We start from the raw sequence: 25,267 nt of genomic DNA on the forward strand, positions 1-25,267 counted from the left end.
GACAGAAGACCATCCCTCACAGTTCTTATTCAGAGTCCCTGGCAAGGGCAAAGGGTGGCAGGTAGAAACAGGAGGGGTTCACTGCCTGTCAGACCCATTCATTCATTCATTCATTCATCCTCTGGTGCTGTGGGAAATCAATAGGAGATAACAGCTCAGCCCTCTGGGGCTGGCATTGTAGCCAGAGAGACCACACTGCCCCTGAAACAATTCAAGCAAAATAGGGCACAGCAGAGGGTCCTAAAGAAGAGATCCCCCGGGGATTGCCCAGCTCCTCAGAGCAGACCCTATGGCCCAGGTGGTGGGAGGAAGGGCCTAGGGAAGCCAAAGAGCCCTGAGGGATGAGAGAAGTGAAGTACTAGCAGACTGCAGGAGACTGGGAGGAAAAGCTCCAGCCAGGAGGAAGGAAAGAAGGTACAAGCTGGGCAGGTAGAAAACAGAGGGCCCAGGAGGGACTGGATGGCTCCCCAGCCCATGAGATGGACGCTCTCAGCCCAGTCCAGCTGAGGCTGAGACCTAGAAACAACTGGAAAACCTGGCTAGAGGCCAGGACAGCAGGACACTATGGCCCTCACCTCAGATCCTTTCATCAGGAATCAGAACCGACACCTGAGAGGCCACAGGCTCAGGTTCCCTATAAAATAAACAGATACCAGGATAGAAACATTCACCCTGCCCCTCCCCACACTCTCTGCTCCCCACCCCCCACCCAGTTATACTACCAGCTACAACAGGGCTTCCCAGTAGACATTCTGCAACCATCAGATGTTCTATTCTGTGCTGTCCAGCATGGCAGCCATAAGCCACATGCAGTTAGTAAGCACTTGAAATGTGGCTCTATGTGGAAGGCCTTGAGTGCCAGGTAAAGAAGGTAGGACTTTGTCCTATGTGTGGTAGAAAATTATGGGAGGTGTCTGAGCAAAGGGATGTTTGATAAGAGCAGGGAGGCTTTATAGTTTTATTTGCTTATTGGTTTGGTTGCTACCATTGACTGATCACGGCCTTCCGGGTGATGGGCCCTGGTCTAAGCTCATGCACAATCTCATTTAATTCTCATGTACAGCCCTATGAGCTTGATGTTTTACAGATGGAGAAACTAAAGCTCAGTGTTGGTGGGTGTCATGCAGTTAGTGAGTGGCAGAGGAATTTAAACCCATGTCTGTCTTACTCCAAAGCCTTGAAACATGAAATGCTGGCTTTAAGAAAATTCAGCTACTAGGGCACCTGGGTGGCTCCATCGATTAAGCATCTGACTCTTGGTTTTGGTTCAGGTCATGATCTCTGGGTTCATGGGATTGGACTGACAGCACAGAGCTTGCTTGGGATTCTCTCTCTCCCCCCGACCCCTCTCTGCCCTTCCCCTGCCTGCACACTCTTGCTCTCTCTCTCTCTCTCTCTCTCTTTCTCAAAATAAATAAATACAAACTGTAAAAATTTAAAAAAAAAAAAAAGAAAGAAAAGTTAAAAAAAAGAAGGAAAAAAATTGAGCTACTAGCAGATGTAAAAAAGGATTGGAATAGAAGAGTTAGTGGAATCTCCTACACTGGTCTCCAGAAACTGTGCTGGCACTCAGAGAGGCTAAGTAAATCCTTGCTCATTTAAATTGAATTGAGTGAAGGTTCTGGAAAGTCCTTAATCCCAACCATGCTGCCAGAAACTAAGTCTGATATGGGCCTCTAAGAAACCTGTTTTCACCAGGGAGCCTGGGAATCCAAAGCTCTTACAAGCTTGCACAAAGTTTACTGTCCATTAGAGCTACTAACATGCCAAGTTGCTTGGCAGGACTATTTCCAGGGGCGATGGCCAGGCATAGGACTGCTGGAAGGGGACAGGTGTGAAGCTTTGCTTTGTGAAGCTGGCATTTCTGCTGACTCTATACTAGGGCCCTGCCTGTCCCCAAGTTCTCCCCAGGGGTATCTGAGCTAACCTCCCCAGCTGGGAAAAAGGACCTGGACCGGGGGACTGTAGGGCCCAAAGACAAGGTCAAACCCAGAGATACAGAGTTCAAGGAAGGAGGATCAAGAGGCTCTGATTTCTGGAAAACCACTTTAAGTAGAATTTGTCTTCATACCCTGCTGTGCCAGATTTGTCCCACTGTCCTCTCCCAACCTACTCTCAATCAGAACTTTACTTTCTCATACTCCCCACATTCTCTTAGAAAACTTTTGGAAAAACTCATGGATCCTGAAATATTAGGACTTTAAATTCAATTCCTTATAGTCTTCTGTCCCCCTTCTAGGAAAACTACATTCTATGGTGGAATTCCAGGCCCTCCAGGTCTGAGCTAAGAGCAAACATGTCCGTGGGCAAGGCCATCCTGGCTGATATCAAAGCAATTCGGAGTCCATGAGAGAACAGCTCCAACAAGGCACATCAAGTCAGGCGAGGTAAGTCCTTTGGTTTGCAAGGGTTTCCTGAGCACCTCCTGTGCCCCATCATACACCAGGAGCTGAGAAGCAAACAGAACAGTGAAAGAGGCAGCCTAAGAGTACCAGCAACAGGTGAAGGGACTCTGGACTTGGTGACAGAATACCTACCTGAGTTTGAATTCGAGTTCCACCACTGAACTGTGTGATCTTAGGCAAGTTATTGGTTTCTCTGAGCCTCCCTCCCTTCTAGCTTTCTTTGATTTGGAAACAGAGTTGAGTGGTTAAAAGCGTAAGCTGTGGCAACAGACAGACGTAGGTTTGAATCCTGGTTTTGTCACCCATTTTTGCTGGGCCTTGAAGAAATTCCTCAGTCTCTCTGTGCCTCAGTTTTCTCAGCCAGCAAATGGGGATGGCATGGTGGTTGTAAGAATCCAATATGATAATACATGCGCAGCACTTAGTACACGGCCTCGGACAAAATCTCAATATGTAAATTATTATTATATTAATCACTTTTTTCTCCAGGCTTAGATGTGAGACAAGGAGGGAGAGGAAATGCTGAGGAACTGGAGGATAGGTATCAGAAAGGAAGCCAGATCAGTGGGAGGATGAGGCCAAACAGCAATGGCTGGGCTCAGGAGCCAGGGAACCTATTCAGAGTCATTGTGCAGTTGTGCACAAAAGCTGCACAAAGATGGCCAGTGGGAGCCAAAATCCCACCTAAACCCCACTCCCTGGACAAATTTTACCTGTGTTGGCAGCATCATGCACAGGGCTGGGCACACAACAGGATAAGGCCTATCCTAAGGGGTTAGGGCAGGTCAGCCTCTGGGAAAGGCAGAGGTGGAAGAAGGAAGAAATTCCTGCAGCTCAAGGACTCTGGTGGCAGCAGCGGGTGTTCTAGGGACCTTGCCTAGGAAGGCAGGGCAGAACTTAGTCCCCAGAGCAATGCAGGGCTGGTAGGAAGCCAAGGCAGGCACTCAGGTGAGGGGCAGCCCCAGACTCTGTGATCAGCTGGTACAGAGCAAAGGGCCCTAATAACGGGACCGGCTGCAAGATCAGGCTGGGCTCAGGCACAAAGGTGACTCTATCCTGGGTCACAGAGAATGAGCAATCAGGGTCTGAACTCACTAGTGATGAGGATGAAATGGTCAACTACTGATGCTGGAGGGGGCAGGCTGTGGGGGCAGGGAGCTGGCAGATCTTTATGAACTTTTTTCCAAATCCTTTGGCAGTCTACATGCTCCACACAAGGCTGTGTAGCAGCATTCACTTCTCCCAGGAAGGGTGGCTCCCAAATGGAATGATGTTAAGAACAAGGAGATGCTCCTCTGCCCAGAAATATTGCCGTCATGGTTCTCTGTGCTCCTATTACTGTGTAATTTCTTTGGATGAAGTCAAAGGTCACAAGCTCAGATGCTACAGGAGCCAGGCAGTGGCATAACTGGAAGGAGGAGGCCAGAGATAATGACAGGGAGCAATAAGGACTGGTAGGGCCTGCAGCAAACCAGCGAACAAAGGTTTCTTTTAAAGGGGGCGATAACACTTAACTCAACCAGTTCTTAGTAGGCATGTGCGGCCAGTACTTTTCAGTTCTTCCATTTTCTAAAATAAGCCAGAAATCTAAATTTTTATGTAAAATCTTCTTTTTTTTTTTTTCTTACAAAACTCTTGAGGTTACCATGATGTTGACCAAAATCAAAAACATCTGCGGGTCACACGTGGCCTCTGGCTTGGGAATTCCTCTCTCCAAGATTCCCTGGAGATGTAGCCCCCTCTGAGAGAGGCCTCACATTCGGTCACCACCACCTCCAGGAGAGAGCGCTACTCCAATACACTCTTTCTTTCTTGTCCCTGGATTCTCCTTCTTCCTTGTCCCACAGGCTCTGGGCATCTGAAGATGGGAAAATGAGAGGGAACAGAGAAAGCAAAGGAGTAATATTGAGGACAAACCTTGCTGACTTCATTATTTTGTCCCCCAGGACATGCTGGGTCTACACCAGTCACAATCCGTAGACATAAGCTCTTAAGAGATGGGAAGACGACTCTGAGGTCAAGCAGGTCCATGGCTTTGTTTCATGTGCTGTGGGCTGGTCACAGCCCAGAGGGTCCATGGCTTCCCTCTATGAACCACCTCTTTTTTTTCCCCTCCCTTCTAAAACAGTTCTTCTGGCCTCTGTCACTCTGTGGTCATTTTTATAAGACTCATCTTACTGTATGGGTTTTACTAGCAAGCTATTGCTTCTCACAGCTCAACTCTGAACCTTTCAGTTGTGGTTTCTACCCTGGGCAAGTGGACTCTGTAGAAACAATTAATATATCCCTCCACCCTCCCACACTGGGGAGAGCACAATACCTCAGGACAAGAGGGAGGGGTCTAGGTATAAAGCCTGACTTCAAAGTAATAAACAAATCATAAGCAGTATTACCTTGCTGAGAAATTTAAGGCTCAGAGGGCCTGAAGTCCCCTGTCAGAGACCATGGAGGCCGTAAAGGAGGTGGGACTCACACGCAGGGTTTTGGACCCCACCCCGCCATGCCCTGATCTTTCAATTAGAGAAAGGGTTTGAGGTCAGACTGCAGGCCCTGTGCTAGAAGCTCTCTGGAGAATGCTCAAGAAGTGTAAAAGTAAGGCCTTTCCATCTGGCTGTTGAGAAGAGATACACATGGAACACCACAGAAGAGAACAAGAGAGTGTCCGATGTTCCTTCCCTCATTGCACAGGCACTGATTGGGCTCCTATTGGGTGGTCTACACACAAACTGCCTGCAAGGGCCTATAACTCACTGGGGAGAAAAGACTTTGCCTCTACCTTGTTAGAGCTGTAAGAGGTTTTTTGGATCATCTAATTATGGATAATCTGGAGTTTTCAATCCCTCTTTCTCTCTCTGTGCAGCATTTCAGAACCCAGGTCCATTAATCATATCAAAGTGGGTTCTCCGGTTGGAGAGGATAGAAGAAATCCTGAAGTTCCTATCCACTTGGCTCCCCTCCGTCCCCTGCTTCTATATAGCAAAGCAGTCTCTGAGGAACCCTCCTAGGGAAAACAGTTCAAAAAATCTAATCTGGTCTAACTAGTCTGGACCACTAATCTGGTACAACCCCTGAAAAATCCCAGTTTTAGGAATGGAGATTCCACGAGGTCAAAGTACTTGCCCAAGGCCATATAACCTGCACCTCCTGATTGAAGGCAGGTCTATTTCCTCAGCCATAATCAAACAGTAGTATAAACATGCAGTCAACCAGAGAAAGGGAAAGTAAGCGGTAGGAAAGACCGAGGGGGCAGACAGAGTTCAGTGTGGGGTTGCTCAGGGAGGCAGGAAACTTGAGTGGGAGCCCTGATAGGTGGCTGAGAGAGGCAGAGGCAGTCATTCAGAAACAGGGCATGGGTCAAGCAGGTGTTAAATTCCAGAATCCAGTAGATAAGCAGTGCCGATGGAAAACTGGGATGGGACTAAGATCAGGTTCCATGTAGACAGAAGGCCTAGGGAGCAGTCTTGGGCTGGTGGTAGTTGGAAGGTTGAATTCTTTTCCTTCCAGTTCACCCAGATGCATCTGCTGATAGACCCCAAGTGTGCTCAACTCTGGAAGAACTAAGTTTCCAGGCAGGCAGGCAGTGGAAGTGGTATATTAAGTAAGGCTTAGAACAGCAGCTGGCTTGCATTAAAAATGAATCAAGGTGATGTTTGAATGAAAACAAGAATGGAGTGCTGGGGAAGAAGCATTCTGAAGGCTGTGAGTGCCAGCAGCTAGGGCAGGGCAAGGTTCCTCCACGAGGGCCACGTCAACACCCCAGATGTAAGCCGGGCTTCCAGTGTCTATTCAAATGAGATAAGAAAGGTGGAGCTGGCTTTGGAGAATGGCCCTTCCAGGTGCTTCTGGGAACCTTCGTTCTCTTACCCATAAAATGGGCATAACAGTCTCAACTCTACCTCTATCCTGGGGCTGCTGTAAGGAGCAAATGAAATAAAGTTGAGAATCATTGAAGGCTTTTACCGAGGCTGGGCGCAGCTAAACTCCTTCAGAGGTGGCAAAATGTGTGACTTGGCCCTGGAGTAAAACCAGGAGAAATGGAGGCTGGAGATGCCTGCTTGGCTGAAGACATTTGAATTAAAGATTCCAAAGCCTCATACTGGCCAAATGAAATGCATTGGCCTGACACCCTTATGCCTAGCTTGCACTCCCTGAACTAAAGTTTTGGCAAAGAAATGCTTAAGGTCTGAGCCTCCCAGAGGATGTATATTCCCAAGGAGGCCTCAAGAACCACCCTGACCATTATGATAGCCACTAACCACATGTGGCATTTAACTGTAGATCTAAATTGGGGTGCCTGGGTGGCTCAGTCAGTTAGGCATCCAACTTCAGCTCAGGACATGATCTCATGGTTCGTGAGTTCAGGCCCTGCGTGGGGCTCTGTGCTGACAGCTCAGAGCCTGGAACCTGCTTCAGATTCTGTGTTCCCCTCTCTCTCTGCCCCTCCCCCACTCATGCTCTGTCTCTCTCTGCCTCTCAAAAATAAAGAAAACTAATTAAAAAAAATTTTAATAAATAAATAAAATAAAATAAAATAAAATAATTAGTTCTTCAGTTATACTAGCCAATTTCAAGTGCTCAATAGCCACATGTGCCTAGGGGCTACCAAATTGGACAGCACAAATATAGGAAATTTTCATTGTCATAGCAAGTTCTGTGGGTCAGCACTGATCTAGACCTATAATGATGGAATGATAGGTATTGGGGTGGAGGGTTTCTTCCCTGAGGCTTCTCAGTACAATACACCATGTATGGGTTTCTTTCTTTGCCTGAGTTCAAGGTTAACCCTGGATCTCTTCACCACTTTTGCCACTTCCTTTAACCACCAGGCTTTGATAACTAACTCCTAAGAGTGAAGTCACCATGCTTATTGCCCATCTGCTTAGGACCAAAGGTCTAATGGGAGAGGGCAAAGGGCTCTCCTGAGGTTACCATATCTTCCACTACATTAGTGACTAAGAGCAGGAATTTCTGAACCAGAGGGGAGAGGGCAAGCATGATAGAACTGAGGGAACATTCTGGGGTATTTAGGACCAAATGGTACCTCTCAAAAAGCATAGTGGAGTTGGCCACCTGCTTCTATCAGGGAGGCAGCATGGCAAAGCCATTAAAAACACATGCTTCTCAGGTTGGAATCCCAGCTCTTCCACTTATTAGCTGTATAACTTTGGCTCCACATAATCTCTCTGAGTCTTAGTTTCTACGTAGGTAAGATGGGAATGGTACTTACTCAGAGGGCATTATAAGGATTAGAGGAGTTAACAGATGGAAGGTGCTTAGAACAGTGTCTGGCATGGAATATGTGTTAGCTAGGAGTGGGAGAAGGAGTAGTGGTAGTGATGGTAGTAGTAATCATAGTCATAGTCACAGTATTTGATTATAAGTGTCAAGGCCTTGGTCAAGGTTGTGAATAAGGCAAGTTCACCATACACACCAACCTTACTACATACTGTGCACCTGCTCTTCCCCAACCCTCCCCACACACCGCCTAGATTTTCTCCATCGTGGTGACTGTTGAGCACTTGTTTCTTCAGTTTTAAGAGCCACTGCTAGGCCTTATCACCAAGGTCTTGTCTTGCCTTTGCCGCCCCATAGAGATCCCTCAGTCTTTCCAACACTGCATCTCCACCATGGTGAATACTGCTCAGGCCAGGCAGTGGGATGCCCACCAGGCCCCAGAGCTCCCTCGGGCAAGCGACAGGCTCATTCTTATGCTGAGTGCACAAGGATTGGCGCTGAAGCTCCCCCCTGACCCAAGACCAGTGCATCCAAAAACTGGCACCCCAAAGGGAGAACATCTGGAGCCAAAGGGAAGTTGAGTCAATCACATTCCCTCTCCAGAATTTGAGTAAGTAAGACCCAAAGAATGGGCAACTGGTTAGCAACAGAGGCTGAAGTTGAAAGGTGAGGGAACCAGAGAAGTCTATGATGGTCAAGTGAGAGCTGAAGAAAAGAGGCAACACAAGTTCAGTGTGTAATGAGAGGGCTGCACTGAGCCAGATGTCCTGGGACTCAGCTGGGAAATGAAGATCTCTGGCTCAGGGAGTAGAGCAGCACCTTTTACCCTGCACTCCACTTGCCCTTTCTTGGAGCTTTTCTGGAAATGCTGCTTCTTCTGTCCTCACTAGAAGCATGAAAGGGACTTGAAGTAAGTATAAACACCTTTATGATGAGCTTGAATCTCAATGTGGGTTGAAAATATTAGCGTAAACACAGCACAGAACAATGCTCAGCTGCCCAGCATCTCCTTCTTGATGGGCGTATGAGTGTCTAGTCCAGAGCAGACCAGGTGATCTGGCCGGCAGAAGGACGACCCATTTCTCCTCCTTGCTCCACGGTATTACTCCGACAAAGAGAACTGCCTTCCTAGATAATGAGGCCACACTTCCATCAGGAGTCTGCCAATGTGATTTGGTGAACTGATAGAGCAGCTCTCACCAAAATAAACTCTGGACTAAAAACAGGAGAGCCAACCCAAGCGTCAAAGCTAACTCCTTAAGCAAGTCTGTTTACCTCTCTGGGCCTCAGGTAACTTGTCTGAAGAAAAGGAGGCTAGAATTTAGAGTAGATCATCTCTTGGGCTCCTTGCACTTTTCTCCTTGTACTCATTGATCCCAGGAACCCTCCCTTAAGACACATCATCTTTAGCCTGTCAGCCTGTGGCCTTTCTAGCAAGCTAGTCTTCTAGTAAACAAACCACAGAAATCCTTCCCTTTCTTATTTTTCTCCCCTTTCCTTCCTCTGACATAACTAGCATCTGTATTGGGGCAGGGGGCTCCTCTTCTGGGGTGTGGAGTAAGAATAGTTAACTAGCAGAAGCAGTGACAGGGCCCAGTACCATGCAGGGAGGGCTGGCATCAAAGGATTTGCTGTGTTCTTGGTTGTTATTTTTGACACCCCACTTATATGGAAGCTGGGTGAGGCAGCCTGGCACATCAAATGTACCTCTGTGAAATCTGAAAAAGGAATATTTAAAACACACACACACACACACACACACACACACACACACACGCACACACACATAACAACCACTTCCTTGTAAGCCAACACCTCTCCTTGTGAAAAGGAGCCCGGCCCTGTTTTAGGGGGTGGAGGTGGGGAAAGGGGAGAGCATTAGGCCCTACCTACCTGGGCCCTGAGGCACTGTGAATGCAGAGGCCATTTTCATCCAGCCTTCAGAAGTTTCCTTTTGTGGCATCACAGTGTTAAAAATATTCCTCCCTGAAGGTGCAACCGTGGCAGAGCAGATGTCCCTGACTGAGCACTTGGGAAGGAGCTATTAAAAGGAACATAATTAGGTTGTCATCCTGGGGCCTCCGAGCCAGCCTTCTGAACGCCATCTTTGTTGAAAGTTTTCCAGACGTCAAATATTTGCAGAACCCGATTTACCAAAAAGGCTGTTAATACCCAGTAGGACCAGGCTGCGTGCAGCAAAGGCAAAATGACACTGTGGGTCAAGGTTGGCATCAGGCCCTAAGACTCCTTTTTCTGTGTCCTTTCCCCATTTGGGGACCTAGCCTAGCTCCCTAACTTCCTCTCCCCTCCTGCATACACCACGTCCCATCACAATTTGCTCTTAGGAAAGACTCTATTAGTCATTTACCCCTTAGTATGAATGTAAGTAAGCCACCAAGTACTTCTCTCCTCTCCAGGAATGTGTGATTCATGCCTGAGCTCTATACACTGTAAGGAACAAAGGCTTTGTCTCCTTTTGTAAAAGGGATATCAGGCACTGGAGTGCAGGTCCAGGAGGGCTGTCCTAGTGACCCTGAAATTGCACCTACTCCTCTAAGTATAGAGCTAGCCTATCCTGCCCTGGAGACATCTGCTGTAATCATTCTGTTCCTGCTGGTTAGATCCTGCAGCCTCATCTGTCCTGCCATCTCTTTGTCATTCATCTATCTATGCATCCAGCATCTGCTGAGAACCTGTGGAAGAATCATGCTGAGTGGGAAAGAGGGTGGAGAGTATCCGTGGCCACCATCTTTGTTGCCATAGAGGGAGACAACATAGATGGAGGACACTCACCATATAATGACAATAAATGTAAACAAAGGAGAAGGAAGTACATGGTGCTGTGAGGATGTATCAGAGAGGAAACGGACCTGCTAGGGAAGTCAAGGCAAGGAAGATGGCCCAGATGAATTGAAGTGATGACTGAGCTGAGATCTGGGGGCAGTGTGTGTGTGTGTGTGTGTGTGTGTGTGTGTGTGTGTGTGTGTAGGGGGATATGTGCTCTGTGATGAGCTCCTTCAGTTGGAACAGCTTGTGCAAACGCCCTGGCTGAGCCTGAGAGGAAATAACATGATTTTCGTGTGATCTTTCTCCTACTGGACTTTAGGTTACATCAAGGATTAAGGTTACAAAATAAAAAGGTAGGGTGAAGGAAGGAGAATCTGAAACTGATTTCTGAAACCCTCTATAGAAGATGGACTTCTTATAGGTTGTTGAGACGTGCCTCTACAAACAAATAAATCAGGCCAGGCTTTCTTTGGTGTCAAAGAGAGCTGGACCTGGCCTCCTCTTCCTGGAGGATCTCCCTGATATTCTGGCCTGCTTTTTACCTTTTAGAAATATATCATGATGGGGCATCTAGGTGGCTCAATCAGTTAAGTGTCTGGCTTTGGCTCAGGTCATGATCTTGTGGCTTGTGGATTCAAGCCCCGAATCAGGTTCTGCACTGACTGTTTGGATCCTGCTTGGGATTCTCTCTCCCTCTCTCTTGCTGTCCCTACCCCAACCCCCCAAAATAAATAAACTTAAAAAAAAGAAATATATCATGGTTATTGCCCCAGGTCAGGAAATATATTTTGTAGTAAAATTGTTCATGGCTACCTAACATTCCAGAGTAGAGAAAGCCACAGTTTCACTCAATGAGTCCCCTTTTGTTGGACTTACTGCCAATGTGTTGCAATCCTGAGTAGCTCTTCCATGAATGAAGAAGCTTGTATATCATCTTTGCCCACTCTTTTGACTTTTGCTTAGGCTAAGTTTTACTGTACATTAATAAATTTGAGAACCAGCTTTACTAAACACAAGTTTTCTTACCTACTTATCCTGTACACCCAATCAACTCATAGTGCTTTTCTTACTCTGCACAGGAATCCTGCTGGATCCTCATGCATCAACTCAGTGAGTTTGGAAGAAGGGATGGGAGGAGTCTCAGCAGAAAAGAACCAAAGTGGGCTAGGTGCTAGGTGGGCTGGGGTGGGGGGAGGGTGCTCCAACACCATTTACCTCTTTCTCTATATGTTCTTCTCTATCATAATGGACCAATCTGTCTGTGCTGGTGGAGGGCTCTGCCCTAATGCCATCATGCTCAGCACTCTATTTCACCCAAGTAGATAGAGCCTGAGGGTGGGAGGGGCTAGAACCTCCAACAGTGAGCTCTCTGCAGGTACTTTCTGAGGAAAGCTCACAGCCACCACCACCCGTCTTCCTCCCTCACCAAAGATATAAGTCTGTCTGGAATGCTAAAAGAGAAAATTCCTAAAGGAGAGCATGCTAGAAACAGGAGACCAATCTGTGATTAAGCTTTTGTTACAGATGTATTGTGTAAATCATCTAATTTTTCTAGGCCTCTGTTTCTCCATCCATCCCATGGAATTAATCCTCTTTTATCCCTATTTGACCAAGATGATGCAAAGATGAAGTAAGTAAATATATCTACTTAAAATGAGCTAATCAACATGAAACTGAATGTAAATATACAGGTAGAAAAGAAGAAACCAAGATTCAGTAAGCCATAGCAAGTAAGTGGGCTTTGTGTTTTGTTCACTCTTTTATTGTTAGTGCCTAGAACTGTGCCTGGCACTCAGCAAATATTTATAAAACGAATGAATAAACACCTAAGCACTTACTCTGTCCTAAACACCATGCTAAGTATTTCATAAGTATTATTCCACTTAACCCTCAAAAATAGCTCTTTACCAATAGGGTATAAAACACTACCATTCAGCAGATATGAAAACTGAAGTTCAGACTTCAGTTTTCTGGAAGTTACTTGGAAGTTAAGTAACTTCCAAGCATCATTCAGCTAGCACTGGGCAGGATTTACACTTGAATGTAAGTTCTTCTGATGCCATTCCCCTAGCTCTCCCCACCCCTGTTATATGTTTCAGGGGAAAAGTTACTGTGATGTGTTGCTATGCATTAAATGAGCTACTCTTTATTAAAAGCTACAGCACCTGGCATGCAGTTAGTGTTCTACGAATGTGATCTATTATTACAGTACTCTTATTTATTAGTTCATTTTTTTTATACAACCACGTTGTAAACACCTTAAGGGCAGGTGCCATTCTCTACAAGGCCAGGCAAAGTAGTTGCCTGAAATACCAATTAACTAAATAACATTATTTTATGGTGACCATAAAGTGGAAGTAGAGGTGCTTCCTATAAGGCAGGGCTTGGTGCTTTGGGGACAAAACTAGTCTGACTTTGACTTTAATGGGAAGCAAGAGTAGGCCATGATTCTCCAGTGACTTGGAATCCTGGTGGTCAACAGGGAAACGGGTAGAGCCAGACACCAAGGAAAAGACAACAACTAAAACAGAGGACTCCTGAAGCCTGGGATCTGACCCACGGCTGACAGCAAGCTACCATTCTAACAGCCTCTGGCCCCGCCCCCAAAGCCTACGATCTGATAGGCTCAGCATAGCAGGAGTGGGCGGAGCCTTGGAGAGAATCTGGCCCAATCCCCTTACTCCACACTTGCGGCCTGGGACTAGTGGAGGCGACTTGACTCAGGAACAGATGTCAGAGTTACTGGAAAGCTTCCCTCCCCTGCTCCTCCCAAAGGCAATGCAGGAAAAGGATTTAGCATTTAAGTCTCTGGCTTTGCCCGTTACTAGCGCTGAGCCTCAGTTCCTTCATCTATAAAATGGAATAAGAGTTCCTTTTCCATAGGTTGTAGCAATTAAACAAAATATGACATGGAAAAGTAGGTAACACAGGTACCTAACACATGGCCAGTGCTCCAAAAAATCAGTTACCTCTAAATAGCAATCTGCCTGAGGGCAGGAACTGTATCTGAATCACAGCTTGCCAGGGTGCTCTGGCACATTCAATTGTTAGTATAATAGTTGTTGAATGGCTGGAATCCCTCCATTCATGCTTCACCTCTTCTGTTAAGCCTAGCCTGGTTTTAGGCCTCTCTCAAATATTTCTAAAACCAGTAGCACCCTATTTCTTTCCCCCCTCTTCCAGAAAGGCCTGGGGACAACATGAAGGCCTGGGTACCCGGGGAGAAAAACTGGCTGCTTTCATAACGAAAACAAATTCATGGTGTTACCAGTCCCTCCCTGGCTGCTTGCACCTTCATTTTGGACCTTCTTACTCACCGATACTAGAGCAGCAGGCTTTGGCCCTCTGTGGACTATATGAGGGATGTTAAAGATAACATCAGACTGCCAGGATCTTGGAGGTGCTGAGTTGCCCTTAGGGGTGGAGTGATGTATTCTGGTTAGAATTAGGGAATTAATAATTTAAAGGAGTGGTTAGAATCGGGGCATTAAGATTAGAGTTTGGAGTTAGGATTCAGTAATTAGTTACCATTAAATTTCTGAGTGAGACCTGGGGAGTTGTTAGTGGCCAGATATAATGGGGGCCACCACTTTGATCTGAAATTTAAAATGTCCTGTTCCAGAGACCTGCCTCCTTCATTGTGGAGAGACAGAGATTCATATCCTCTGATTGTCTCCTCTGTAGCCCTGGGTGTACCTATAGATGGAGCGTGTTAAGCATCTACACATACCGGGTGTAAAGTGTAGCATATAGGGTCCCAAAGATGTCTAGGTCAAAGCCCCCTACAATAAAGCTGAGGAGACCAGATGTGAACGACCTGCTGTAGGCTCAGCCCTGCTGTAGCTCAGTGACTTTGGGAAAACCTTAACTTTCCTAGCCTCAGCTTTTTCATCTGGCAAATGGACCTAACCTCAGAGGGCTCTTTGGAAAACCTTGAATGATCACAGAAGGAAAGGACTTGGAAATGAACATGGTCTGGTAGAGTAAGCTGTTCCAAAGTGAACTATAAGGCAAAGTCTGGGCACTTTACCTTCAAGAAGGGTTGACGGTCTTCCTCCCCTCCATGAAAATCTAGGATTTCCCAAAACCATTTCCAGTGGGGATTTATGCTTCTGAACAGGAACTGACAAAGAAGCAACTCACACCAAATGCTCCCTACCACACACACACACAGAGCCAACCCTTATGGGGTTGCAGTATGACCAATCCTATGAGTCACCTGGATAAAGTAAGGACTCAACAAATATTTATCAAATGAATGAATGAATGAATGAATGAGGGAATGGATGAGTGAGTGACTCCATAAATGGGCAGACACTCCCTTAGAGAATGAGACTGCTTCCTAATCCAGGATACTGAATGCTACCAAAGAAAGTCATTTGGGACTTTCCTAGCGAGTGCTCCATTTCCGAGCCACACCCTCTACTTTTCCTCAAGCCCCATTTTGTCTTCCTTTATCCCCAACGTCATCATGGAGGACTGTGTCCTAGACTCCTTTGGGAGCATATATGCTAGACTCTATACTGGGTATGTAGTAGATGCCCAATAAATGTGTGATAAACTGAAGGAGGGGCTACAAAGATAAATAAGACTTGGACCCTGACTTTCAAATGTTTACAGTGCAGTGGGAGAGAAAACATAGGTAGGTAAGCATACATGATAAAGCATCATAGGTAACTGGTACCAATCAAGTGCCAGGGGGTGTATGCTATAGGAGGTCAGAGCTGAGAAAACCTACTCTGGAGTGAAAAAGTCAGGGAATGCTTCCTGAAGAAAAAGAATGGAATCTGAAGCTGGACCTTGACGGAAGAGAAGGATTTGGAGGCAAGGGAGCAGGTGTTGCTGATAGGGGGAAAAGGAGGTGGGGGCTCCACCAGAGGAAGGCCAATTCAAGTTATATTCAGATTTGTGTAGATTTAGTGTAGCTGAAGAGCAGGTTCAAGCAGAAGAGTGTGCCACGTGTGTACGTAGGTTGGGGCAAGACTGTACAGAGATCTGAAAGCTAGGGGAAGGGATTGGGATCAGACAGCTAGGGAAAGCTTTTGAGCAGTGGCAGGAAGCTAAAGGAAAGCTGGGAGGTGGGAAGATGGTGGTGGGGAGAGACAGGCAAGGACAAAGGTGAGTGTGGCAACCTCTACTGGGAGGTATTGTGCCAGCATGGGGCTGGCCAGAGCCAGGTCTCAGACCACTTCCCATTTCTTTCATTCCATTCCATGCATTCATTCAGCCAATCAATATCGATGTCCCCTGTCACCTGCCAGGCCCTGCAGGAGCGAACATTGCAGATGCCTTCCTTCCTTTCCCGGGGTCCTGCGCTCTAGGCCCTCACTCAAGAGCCAGGGAGCCAAGGGCCAGTGCCTAGGGTGAAATAGCTCTGACCTCTCACCTGCAGCTTCTTTCTACAAAACCGCTCACGGTCCGGGTCCCAAGCCCGAGTTCTCCCGACCACGCCCCTCCCCGACCACCGCCCTCCCCCACCGGCCACACCTGGAAAGGAAGGAACTGCGGGAGGAGAGGGATGGCCTGTGGAGGGTGTGGCGCGTCCGGGACTGCCTGTAGACCAGGGACTAGGTTGACCGGAAAATGGGCTGCGGCCGGATAAGGGGGCAGATGATAGCTGCGGGGTGGCCTGGGACGGTGCTTCCTGACAGTGCCCACACTCGCTCGGAGGCTGAGCCAGCGATTCGGCGGTGGGGCGCGGAGGCGGCCGGGTGGGAGGAGGGTGCTCCAGGGCCGGGGAGCCTGGGCTCCGGGCAGACGGAGCAGTTCCTCTGCGCCCTCTGCCGTACGCCGACCTCCACTGCTCTGGGCGCCGCGATTCCGCCCGGAGGCGGGCACGCCCTTGAACCCTGCTGCCAGTTTGGGCCTCTCTTTACCCGTCCCGAGTGTCCGCGTTCCTCTCTGGGAGAAGGGAGGTGGGAATAAATGCTGTGTGTGTGTGTGTGTGTGTGTGTGTGTGTGTGTGTGTGTGTGTGTGTGTGATAAAAATAGAGGCGCTACCGGAAATCCCTTCGCGAGCGCCTTCCCTGATGCCTGAAATTCCACCATTAGAGAGAGAGCATGGAGGGGTAGAGCGGGCACCTCTTCAACCTTCATTGGATATTTTAGCAGTGAGGATATTTCACATGTGCCTGGGAAGGGGCCTGGAAGGAGTAGGTGGTCAAAGTCTCATTCCTTCTCTCAGACAAGCTTTTATTAGAGCTCCTTTGCCGCGGCCTCCTGAAGGTGATTGGGAGCCAACAGTCATACTGCAGGCGTGCTGGAGTTGTGAAAGGCTTTGCCTTTTATTAATTCCTGAATTGGGCCTTCCTCCTCCAAGTCACAAAGTCAGCCGGTACTTGTTGGGTGAGCCTTACAGGCAAGATTAGTATCTCTCAGTTTAGCAGGCCAGGGTCTCTGTTTATTTCTCATGAGTTTTGCCTGGTTTCTCCAAGTTCATTCAGTACCCAGGCACGGAAAAATCCTCATCAATGGGGACACTTGTCTAGGGAAGAAGGAGGAGGAGAACATAGATTAAAGGGAGCAGATGCTCAGACTTACTGTCCAATCAAGGACAAGCCCACATTGTCCTCCAAGGCCACTCTTGCATCTAGTCCCACATTATCAGTCACCTTCTTGAGCACCCACCCTGAACAGTCTGTACTTCAGAGAGTAGCCAAGAGGTCATGTAAGGTCATGAATGCTCTAAAATATAAGTTCATCTCTCCTCTCCTCAAAGAAGACTTGAGTAGATTTAGTGTAGCTGGGGAGCAGATTGAAGCAGACGAGTGTGCCGTGTATGTATGTACATTGGGACAGGACTGCAATGGCTCCCCATGTCTCCTGGAGTAAAAGCTGAAGTTTCTACATTGGCCTGAAGGCTCTAAGTTCTGGCCCCCTACTTCTTTCTTGGAGCCTCTGTCTTACAGCTTTTCCCATCACTCACTACTCTGGCATCCTCTGGCCCTTGCTGCTGTCCTTGAACACACAAACATGCTCCCATCTGAGGACTTTTGCACTTGCTGTTCCCTCTGTCTGGGATTCTATTTCCCAGATACCAACATGACTCACTCCCTCACTTCCTTCAGGTGTCTATTTAAATGTGACCTTTTCAAGAGGGCCTTTCTCTGACCACACTAGCTAAAATAACACCCTCCATCATTGTCTGTGCCCTTAGCCCCCTTGATTTTCTTCTAGCACTTATTGCTACTTGACATTTATTTGTTTATTTGTATGTTGTCTGCCTCCTGAGCAAGAATGTAAGCTCCATGAGAACAGAGAACTTTATCAGTTTTGTTCACCATCCAGCACCTAGAAAACAGCCTGGCATGTAATCAGTCCTCAATAAATTTGTGAAATGACTGAATGAATGTGCTGGCCTGGTACTGAGCCAAGTACCAGGGCAGCCCATGAATAAGCCTGGGTTCTTGCCCTTGAAGAACAGACTGGCAGACAGGCAAATAATTACAAACCAGAGTGATGAGTGCTGTATCTAAGTACAGATGTATATAAAGTACACATGAAGACTCAAGGGAAGAAATAATTCACTCTGCCTGGAAAGAGGAGGAAAGCATGAGTATGACATCACCAGGCAAAGGAGAAAGGGAAAAGGCATTCCAGGCAGAGAGAACAACAAGAGCAAAGACACAGAGGCATGAAAATATTTGACTTGTTCAGAGAGTGGCAAGGAGACTGGCCTGGCTGGCATGCAGGATGTGTGGTAGGTGTGGCAGGACATAAGTTTGGAAAGATAGATGAAGGACATATTATGAAGAGGCTTTTCAGAATGATGACAATTGACTCTCCACATTTCTGATCCATGCCAGGCCAGTGGAGGCATTTCAGGGCAAAGAGCCTGCATCTAACCCCAGACAAAGCACTGTGGAAGCAGCTATGGCCTGCTGCCTGGGGAAGGCCTAGAACTGTGTGGTCTCGGTGGGCCAGGCAAGGGTCTGAGCACCCATGGGAGTGACCTGGCGGCTCTGTTTGCCCTCCTGTTGCTGATCTAAGCAGGACTCTCAACAAGGACCCTGGCCAGCTCCACGAGACCTGAGAGTGTCCTGGACCACATTCTCCACATTCTGATCACCAAGAGTCCAAGTTTCAAAATGTCCTTATTTTGCGATCTGACTCAAAAGGGTAGGGAGTGGAAAAATTATAGATGGCAGCCACCAAGGGACCTTTGCTTAATATAACTGGTGACCTGGGAAACAACAGGCAGAAAATAATTTCCCTCTCGGACTGAGAGACTGAGAAGGCCTCTCACAGCTGACTCAAAATAAAGGCTTTTCCTTCCAGAAGACAGAGAGCATTTGTGTGTTTGCAGGATAAGAAGATTCTTTTCTTTTGCTTCTTCCTTGGTTACGTCACTCTTCCCTCCCCTCCTTCTCCTGCCTAGCTCTGCCCTTGATCCTGTTCCTCTTGGCTTATCCTTTCTTTCCTTTTTCTCTTTTCCCACTCCTCCTTCCACCCTGCCCACTTCCTTGCCCTCCTTTTTTTTCCTTTCCTCTCTCTATTCTTTCAGCTCAAGCACAAAGCGGTATTTGAAACTGTTAAAGGATAATTTTTTTTAGTTTAGTTATTTTTGAGAGAGACAGAGACAATGTGAGTGGGAGAGGGGCAGAGAGAAAGGAAGAGTGAGAATCCCAAGCAGGCTCCACACTGTCAGCACAGAGCCTGATGCGACTCAAACTCACGCAACAGTGAGATCATGACCTGAGCCGAAAGCAAGAGTTGGACGCTTAACCTACTGAGCCACCCAGGTGCCCCAAGGATCATTTTTTTTTTCAAATGTTTATTTTTGAGAGAGAATGTGCCAGCAGGGGAGGGGCAAAGAGAGAGGGACAGAGGATCCAAAGCAGAGTCAGATCCAAAGCTCTGTGCTGACAGCAGAGAGCCCCATGCAGGGCTTGAACCCACAAACTGTGAGATCATGACCTGAGCTGAAGTCAGACACTCAACCAACGAAGCCACCCAGGTGCCCCAAGGATAATTTCTTAAAAGGTAAAATCATGACTCTTATGCAAATGTAAAATGAACACACGTCTTCAACTTCATTTAACTCATTAGTTAATGAGGGAAACAGTAAGATGTTATAGCCAGCTCATGGGAGAATCCAAAATGTAGATACATATATAGCCATCAGGGATGCAGGAGGGGATTTGCTGAGAGGTGCAGAACTGGCGTCTTCCTTTGCATCCCTGGAACAGGAATCCGTGTCTCAGCATCAGCCATGCCTAAGTTAACTTCTATTGCTACAGAGATGCAATGTCATCACCAGTAAAAGGCACAGATCCCTGTAGAATCAGCTAACTTGGGTAGGGTCCTATAGTCCAGGAAACAGTCTAGATGATGCCTGGCATTCTGTTGAAAGGATGCCAGGGATCTTTGCCCATTTCAAAGTCTTTCACAGTTTTTCTTGATAAGACCTTGGAAGAGTAAAGGAAAGAAAGGTGGGAGCCGGGTAATTTTTACAAGTCTCCAAACATTTAAAAATGGAAACTGATTCTGTTTAAAAATGGAAGCTGATTCTGGCCCAGAGGCTCAGTCCAAGGGCAGAAAGGGGAGAAAAAGATTGGTTGTCTGGCTCTGATCAAAGTAGTGGCTGGTGGGGCTTGTCCACGTTCCATAAACCCTCATTCTCCTCCTCCTGCCATCATCTTCTGGCTTTGGGGACACAGGGACAGTCAGGGCAAAATTGGAGAAATCCACCCACATGTGACCAGACCAACGGAGGCAGTCCTGTGCCTGAAGGTGACCACAGGCCTCTTTAGAGTCAGTTCTGCTAACCTATCCTTGACATTTGGCTCTTTCGTTATGAAAGAGGACAGCTTTCAAGACCAGCTCATTGGGTTTCCCAGCTCATCTCCCAGGCTCTGTAGCAAGCGCTCATTGCCCACGGCTCAGACCCTGCACTGACCTGTTGTCCACTCCCAGGCCCCACCCAGGTTCTTCCCAGCTGTCCCAGATTTGGCCTTCTGGGACCTCCAAAGTTACCAGAGAACAATCAGGCACGTTTCCAAGATGTACCTTCTGGCAAGATATGTAAGCTTGTAAGCGTGAAGCAACCTAATTCTCTGGCAACTACTGAGTGCTGGGCCCTGGGTAACATACGTGCTTGGCAGATGCTGGAGGAGAATTGGGGATGGGGCGAGGGAGAGTAGCATTTACAAAGAAGATGTGATCCCTGCTTTCAGAGAATGTCTAATCTAGCAAGGAAGCCAAATACCCAAGAGGCCCCAGGAGCTGGTAGCTGTGTGAGGAGAGAGGGATGTTGGGGGCAGGGAATGAGGGTGAAGGACCTCTGATCTCAGAACTAGCTGTAGAGGAGAACAAGGAGATTTTTAACCACCAGTGAAGTTCCTACAAAATCCCTTATCCCCTCAAAGGAAAGAACAGCTACTTTACTTACCTACTTGGAGCAGGTGTCCTGAACTTTACCTCCCTATAGAGAGGGTCTCAGGCTGGATCTTAGCCGCCATCCCACAACCCCTTTTTATTCCCACCCCTGCAGAAGGGAGAACTGTTCAGCCCCAAGGTGGAAACCCCAAATGGATAATCAAAGAATTAAAAGGGTTTCTAGGATGCAGAGGTAGGGCAGGTGATGAAACCCATTCCACCAAAGGGCCTTGGGGCAGGACTTAGGAGCAGGTGGGGGAGGACAGGTTTGTTTCTTTTAGCTGTTCCAGTAGTTGCGTGGTTCAGACCAAATAAGTTTTCAGTTCATCTGTCAATAAGGGGTTTGGACTCCCTGATTTATTGATTTACTTAAATTTAATATTTTTATTGTGGCAAAATATATATAAAGTAAAATTTGCCATTTTAATCAGTTTTAAGTGCACAATTCAGTGGCCTTAAATATTTACATTGTTGTGTAACCATCACCACTATTCATCTCCAGAACTTTTTGATCCTTCTAAGTTGAAACTCTGTAGCCATTTAAACAGTAACTATGCATTACTCCCCTGCCCCACCACCAACTCCCTGGTAGCCACCACTCTCAGCTGTATCAACAAATTTGACTACTCTGGGTGCTGCATCTGAGTGGAATCACACAATACCTGTCCTTCTATGTCTAGCTTATTTCACTTAGCATAATGTCTTCAAGGTTCAACCATGTTGTTGCATGTGTTCAAATTTCATTGCTTTGTAAGGCTAAATAATATCCCATTGTATGGATATGCCAAATATTGTTTATCCATTCATCCAATGATGGAATTTGGGTTGTTTCTACCTTTTGGCTATTGTGAATAATGCTGCTATGAACATGGCTTGTACAAATATGTCTGCCAGTCCTGCTTTCAGTTCTTTTGTATATACAGCCAAAAGTGGAATTATGGAATCAAATGTATGCTTAATTTTTTGTTTTGTTAATGTCTTTTTGCATGCGGTTATCCAGTTTTCCTGGTACCATATTATTTGCCAATGCACAAAAGTTCCATTTTCTCCATATCCATACCAACACTTGTTTTCTGTTTTTCTGAAAGCAGCCATCTTAATGGGTGTGAAGTGATATCTCATTGTGATTTTCATTTTCATTTCCCTTGTGATTAACGATGTTGAACACCTTTCTATGTGCTTATTGGCCATTTCTTCATTGGAGAAATGCCTGTTCAGGTCCTTTGCCCATTTTTGAATTGTGTTGTTTGGTTTTTGCTATTGAGTTTTAGGAGTTCTGTATACTCTTGATGTTAATCCGTAGCAGATAGGTTATTTGCAAATATTTTCTCCCATTCTGTGGGTTGTTTTGTCCTCAGTTGATAGTTGGTAGTTTTTAATTTTGGTGAAGTCTAATTTGTTTACTTTTCTTTTGTTGCCTATACCTATAGTGTCATAGCCCAGTAGGCACTGCCAAGTCCAATGTCATGAAGTCTCCATTTATGTTTTCTTCTAAGACTTTTATAGTTATAGCTCTTATGTTAACATTTGATTCATTTTGATTTAACTTTCATATATGATGTAGGTAAGGGTCCAGTTCATTCTTTTGCATGTGGATATCTACTTTTCCTGCCTAGGAATTTTGTTCAGCTTCAACAAATAGAAACTGCAATAGCTTAAATACACAAGTTCTTATTGTTTCACATAAAAGAAGTCCATATGTTGGCTATTCTCAGCTGTTGTGATGGCTCCATGGGGATCCAGGCTCCTTCTGTCTTTCTCTTCTGCCATGCCTGGCTTCCATTCTAGGTCCACTATGACTGATGGAACTCCAGCCAATAACACTTGTGAATTCCAAGCAGCAAGAGGGGAATGGGGAGGGATAAAAGAATGCTACTCCTGGGGCGCGCCTGGGTGGCTTAGTTGGTTAAGCGTCCGACTCTTGATATCAACTCAGGTCATGATCTCATGGTTCATGAGATTGAGCCCTGCATTGGGCTCTGTGCTGATAGTGTGGAGCCTTCTTGGAATCCTCTCTCTCCCTCTCTCTCTGTGCTTCCCCCACTTTTGAGAACGTGCTCTCTCTCTCTCTCTCAAAATAAATAAATAAACATTAAAAAAAGAAGAATGCCATTCCTATGAAGGAGCCTAAATCCTGAACACTTCCACTTAAATCTTGTTGGCCAGGTCTTAGTCACAGAGCAGTCTGGGAGACGTAAACTTTCCTCTGGGTACATTGCCATCCCAAATGAAATCAGAACATTCTCACCAGGGAGGAAGGCTGAAAGGAATGCTGGCTTAGATAGCTCTGCCTGGGGTGCCTCACACATCTGAAACTCTGTGGCAGTCTGTCTCCTGGAGAAAAAAAAATGAGAAAATGGTTGCAAAATGCTTAGATAAATGTCTTGCTCAGGTTATGTACTGAAAAAATGTTCTCTCTCTCTCTCTCTATCTCCCTCTTTTTACTCTCTGGTCTCAGATAAGCCTATTTCTATACCTGGGCAGAACAGCCAGTTCTCTGAATGGTGTGATTTATGGACTTCAGAGGTGAGAACTACCTCCTAAATATCTTCAACACTCATGCCTCAAGTACACCACTAGTTCTCCAAGTCTCCGTTTCTCTCTTCAGGCCTCATTTACAACCCAAAGGGAGGAGGGAGGAGGGGAATAGGTAGATTTCAGGAACAACACATTCAGCCACAGTCTGTCAGATGCTCTTTTGCCTGGCTACTGGCTGGGATCCAGACCCCGGGGAATAGGCATCAGGAAGGAAGGGACATACATAGCCCCGAGAGTACAGGCTGAGTGTGCACATCAGTGAAAATGGAAAGTACAGGAAGGGGGTTGGTTGGCTGCCTTTGTGTATTTGTGTGGGGGTGGGGGCATTTAAAGGTGGTGGAGGGCACACTTTGCCCCTCTTCATCCCTCCCTGACCTGTCTGACTGCACTGTCAGGCACAGTTCAGTTAAACAGGGCAGGCTGGGAAGGCCTGGGATCTGAACTGGAACCACCTATGGGGCAGAGGCTCTGTAGAACCCAGAGTGTCAGAAATGTAGCAAAGCTCAGGTGGGGGTCTTCAGCATGGTTCCAGAGACCTGGGGTCCCTCAGCAGTCAGCTCCAGACCAATCTGTCTGATAGCAGGGTCCCAGGCGGCACCAGGCTGGGCTGCAAAAGTCCTTCCTGAGAAGACTGTCTAGATCCCTGTCCTTGGAGCAAGGTGTCAACAGGCACACACTACCAGGGACAGGAGTGAAGCTGGAGCTGGAACCTCATGTTAGAAATCAGGCTTCAGGAGGCCCATTTAATAGCAGAAGAGTGGGCTCAGGGTCAGCTCATGAGGGTATGATATTCAGAATATTGAATCAGTTTGGCCATACTCCCACATCAGGACAGACATGGGACTTAGAACTAGGGCATGGTCCTGGAGACCTCATACTAGGCCAAGGGACAACCTTGTATTTTGTGGATCCTGAGAAGGTCCTGGGAAATGTGGCAGAGGGGCTTGGGGGTCTGGATTGGCAGAGGGTCCTCAGGGGACATGGAGCTACAGCCATTTTCCCACTGGTATGGAGGTACTTCAGTACTTTAACCACTAGTACAACTGAAGCTGTTCATTACTGTCTGAGTGTCAGCCCTAGGCCCAGAGAGACAAGTGTGGCTTGAGGCCCCTGACTCTCCTACAGTCTAAGGGTCATTGGGATAGACTGAGTCAGAGCTGAGCCTGCCCAGGGAACAGTGGGCTCCTTACACACACAGATACATACTCTCCCCCACTTCAGTGGACCAATGGACCCCAGTGTAAGGGTCCTGAGTGGACCTTTAGGATTTCTGTTTGGGCTGAATCAGTGCTCTGGCTGCAGCATGGTGGTAGAGGGCATGCTTTGCCCCTTTTGCTTGTGTCGTTGGAGCTGTTGCTTGCTGGAGGTCTGTGAGCTAGAAGCAACCAAAGGTCAAAATCAGAGGCAAGGTCAACCTAAAGGGTCAGTTTCTAAGGAAAAGGTAGAAAGCACATACAGGAACTATGGGTCAGGGCCCATACCAAAAGACAGGTGCCAGGGCTAGGGTACTTCCTATGGTGTGTCAGGTGCAAATCCTATGGGCAAGTCTTGGGGGGGAAGGAGATGTTTGGGGCTGACCTTTTGTCAGTACAGCCAGACCCCTGGGGAGAGCCAGGATGAGGCTGCAAGAGTCCACGCTGGCCAAATCAAAGGTTCTCCCCAGTTGGAATCGTAAATGACTACCAGATTGGTTCACTGACAGCAGACTCATGATGGACAATTAAGTGACAGTCAAGAGTACAAGGGGACATGGTAAAAAGATAATCTAAATGGGCCATAAGGGCTCCAGTTTCCTCTTTCGGCTCTGCCGTTAAAAGGCTGTGTGACCTCAGATGAAACACTGCCCATCTCTTGGCCACATTTTCTTCACCTGTGAAATGAGTGCTTGAGGCCTGGCAAGGATCTCTGGGGGTAGAGATCATGAC

At 47.0% G+C, this 25,267-nt stretch overlaps 1 protein-coding gene across 1 annotated transcript; it reads right to left on the reverse strand.

Annotated features, from left to right (window-relative positions):
- Window positions 1-730: 730 nt before the first annotated feature.
- On the reverse strand, window positions 731-25,053 carry LOC106977195 (uncharacterized). Its single transcript, XM_053201383.1, has 4 exons — window positions 24,921-25,053; window positions 15,915-16,276; window positions 9,534-9,681; window positions 731-4,263 (listed from the first exon to the last, which is right to left on the reverse strand). Exons 1-4 carry the CDS (start codon window positions 25,051-25,053, stop codon window positions 4,169-4,171), a joined length of 738 nt encoding a protein of 245 aa, XP_053057358.1. The 3' UTR covers window positions 731-4,168.
- Window positions 25,054-25,267: the final 214 nt, after the last annotated feature.

This window comes from Acinonyx jubatus, chromosome A3, assembly GCF_027475565.1.
Source record: "Acinonyx jubatus isolate Ajub_Pintada_27869175 chromosome A3, VMU_Ajub_asm_v1.0, whole genome shotgun sequence".
Classification (NCBI taxonomy): Eukaryota; Metazoa; Chordata; class Mammalia; order Carnivora; family Felidae; genus Acinonyx; species Acinonyx jubatus.

Coding starts and splice junctions, on each gene's coding strand:
- LOC106977195 (XM_053201383.1), bottom strand. CDS start 25,053: ATGAGTCTGCTGTCAGTGAACCAATCTGGTAGTCATTTACGATTCCAA. Junction 16,277..24,920: donor TCTGGCTGTACTGACAAAAG/GTCAGCCCCAAA, acceptor AACTGGCAGCAG/GGTTCAAGGGCGTGCCCGCC. Junction 4,264..9,533: donor CACAGTGCCTCAGGGCCCAG/GTAGGTAGGGCC, acceptor TCCCATCTTCAG/ATGCCCAGAGCCTGTGGGAC.